This window comes from Limulus polyphemus, unplaced genomic scaffold, assembly GCF_000517525.1.
Source record: "Limulus polyphemus unplaced genomic scaffold, Limulus_polyphemus-2.1.2 Scaffold768, whole genome shotgun sequence".
Taxonomy (NCBI): domain Eukaryota; kingdom Metazoa; phylum Arthropoda; class Merostomata; order Xiphosura; family Limulidae; genus Limulus; species Limulus polyphemus.
The window spans coordinates 436842-439915 of NW_013666378.1; the positions used below are offsets into that span (position 1 = coordinate 436842).

At 34.8% G+C, this 3074-nt stretch overlaps 1 protein-coding gene across 1 annotated transcript in view; it reads right to left on the bottom strand.

The window, feature by feature from the left end:
• Nucleotides 1-1976: 1976 nt before the first annotated feature.
• LOC106460436 (nose resistant to fluoxetine protein 6-like) overlaps nt 1977-3074 on the bottom strand; it is a 19629-nt gene continuing 18531 nt past the window's right edge. Inside the window, exon 7 of the mRNA XM_013920131.2 lies at nt 1977-2566. Within this exon, the coding sequence (XP_013775585.1) occupies nt 2429-2566 (138 nt within the window). The 3' untranslated portion in view covers nt 1977-2428. The remainder of the gene's footprint in view (nt 2567-3074) is intronic.

The following is a 3074-nucleotide window of genomic DNA, read 5'->3' on the forward strand; positions in this document are numbered from 1 at the left end:
AAGAAAACATCAAGTGGATTATGTTTTTAGATCAGTTGTTGAACTTGAAAGAAGGAAAAAAAGAAGAAAACATCAAGTGGATTATGTTTTTAGATCAGTTGTTGAACTTGAAAGAAGGAAAAAAAGAAGAAAACATCAAGTGGATTATGTTTTTAGATCAGTTGTTGAACTTGAAAGAAGGAAAAAATAAGAAAACATCTATTAGATTTATATCAGTTGTTGAACTTGAAAGAAGTAAAAAAAGAAGAAAACATGTATGTCCAACAAGTTTCCAAGTGAGAAACAGACACTTTGATAATTGATTGACACATAGATAAACGACAATGATACCGATAAATACTAATTCAGTCATTTTTTTCTATTCTAGGCTTAAAAACAAAAACAATGCAACAAGATACTTAACGACCACATTATCGCTACAACAATTATATATGACATTTACAAATTAATTTTACAATACAACAAAATAGATCTGTCGACTCACTGCGTCTTATAGGTTAAAACTATTATCATTTCATGCATATGTCTATTAGAACGCGTATTTAGTTCATTTCGTATTACAAATGTTCAGAAAATCAAGTTTTTATTAATTTGAATTTCATCGTTCACTATCAAAAGGTAATTTAATAACAAGGGCGCTTCATCATTTAACGATACCAATAACTATACAGTACTCGTCATCCAATGAATAGGCCTGGTGGTTAGGGCCCCCGGCTCTCAATCTGCGAGGCGTGGCTTCGAATACCCGTCACCGAACATGCTTGCCCTTTCAGCGGTGGGGGCATTATATTGTAACGGTCAATCCCACTATTCGTTGGTAAAAAAGTAGCCCAAGAGTTGGCAGTGGGTGGCGTTGACTAACTGCCTTCCCTCGAGTCTATCACTGCTAAATTAGGGACGACTAGCTCTCGCGTGGCTTTGCGCGAACTTCGAAACAAACCACCAAATCCAATAAATAGATGGAATATCAAACCTGACCTCCCCAGATCCCGATAAAGAAGCTACAACTGGATAGGGTAAAGGTCACGTGCACTTTGCTTGTCTGAAGAATCACACTGATTTCCTAGTTTTAATTTGATCCAATAAATGCAGCATGATGAGAAAGTTGGATTCATGACCTCTTCCTTGAAAGACCCATAAATAATGACTTTTTTTGCTTTTGCACAGTGACAAATAAGATGAAGAAGAACAACAACAAACAAAGGTGAAATGGGCCACAACTGACTAGTTCAGAGCGACACTAGGAGTTGCAGTCTTGGAGGAATATTATGAAAAATCGCTCAGAAAGAGAGGACGACATTTCGAAAGCTCACCTGAAGGCGACTATAACAGGTGTTATTCATGACATTATGTTACAAATAACGCCTAGACCGCTACTATGTCTGCTGTATCTTAGCCTGCCTGGTCAGTTCTGGTATTAGGCCAAAAGCCTCTTCGGCACTGGATATGACATATGTAGAGTGGTTTTTACATTTTTTCTTTATCTCCACTGGATTTTCTAGGTTGTCGTTAAAGGATGTAAAATTGTTCATTGAACTTATCGAGTTTCCATTTCGTCAGATTGAGATACCAATATAGATGACGTCCCGTGTCGTAGTGCTGATTATTAGCTGAAGCCTTTTGAATGGTGTCGTTGAATCACCTAGTTTTCTTGTTTTCAGGGCATTTGCTAAAACTGGTAACTGAGCAGTAATACAAACAAACGGAACAACTTCAGGGAACAACTTCAAAGATTGGTAACTGAGCAGTAATACAAACAAACGGAACAACTTCAAAGATTGGTAACTGAGCAATATGATAAACAAGAAAGGTTATCAAAAAAGTGGTTAGCTTTTGAACGTCTGGGTTAACTTAATTAACCTGGTTTTGAGTCTGGAGATAAGTATATTTTGGCTAAGCACCAATTTGGTTACACAAGTAGCACCAAAGTGACACCAAGACACTTCTATTGAAATGTGTTTATTTGATCCCATAAATACATTTACATTAAGTAAAATAACCTTGGCCAACTTATAGACAAATATGAATTATATTAGTTCGTTAAACCAAATTTCTCCCAGTTTTAGGGTATTTTTACATGTAGGAACAAAAAAGGAACAGATTTGTATAGTTTAAGGCAGTGACATTTCTTCTATCTTCTCTTATACAAAATTTATAGATCATAATTGAATTCGAGATATTTCATATCCGATACTTTAAAGGCGGTTTAGTAAATAAAAAAAATACTTTGATTTTAATTCTGGTTGAGCTTTAAAAAGTAGCTCGTGACGAACTAATAGGATTCTCTTTATATTTAATTTTCTCGTCATTACCTTTAATTCCTTTACAGATGGCAGTAAAGTAGTGGATGCTTATAGTAATGTGAAAATATGACGTCAGAAGCCTTATATTTTAACAAGTAAAGGGTAGACCTTTTTTTTTTTGCAAATCAATTGGTTTCTTCTTTCTTCTTAAATTTTCGAATAAGTATGAATTTTTCAAGGTGATAAAATGGTGTGTCAAAGGCCAGGCAACAGACAATTGCGATGACGTACACGATCACGAGATGACTGATGTATATATAAAACTGTGGACAAAAAACAACAACAAAATCACTCACGGGGACAAAATCATTCGAGGTGAAAACATAAGTATAAAAGAAACTCAACAGAAAATTTGGTAATAAGTAAAGACATTTTAAATCATAATGAAATATATACCAATAAACGTAACCTTTAACCGTAAAGAAACAACATCAATAACAGAGCAAATCGAGAAATCATTAGACAAATTACACAGATTAAACTTAGAGCGCTTACTGATTGTGAGGATTAATTTGAAGTTATACGGCCCTTTTCCTTCGTAAATATTTTCTACATATTAATCCGCTTCATGCAACTGAGATGCGGAGTAATTAATGTTAACAACCGTGTAACTCATGTTTATTCTCAAGTTTTCGCGAGACAATGACTGAAAGTTTAAGCATGAAATTCCTGTTATATTTCAGTAACGATAAGCAGATAATCAAAGGAGGTCAGGGTTTCCATGAACAGGGTACCAGTTAAGGAAGGAATTAGAACGACGTAAGAAAAAAG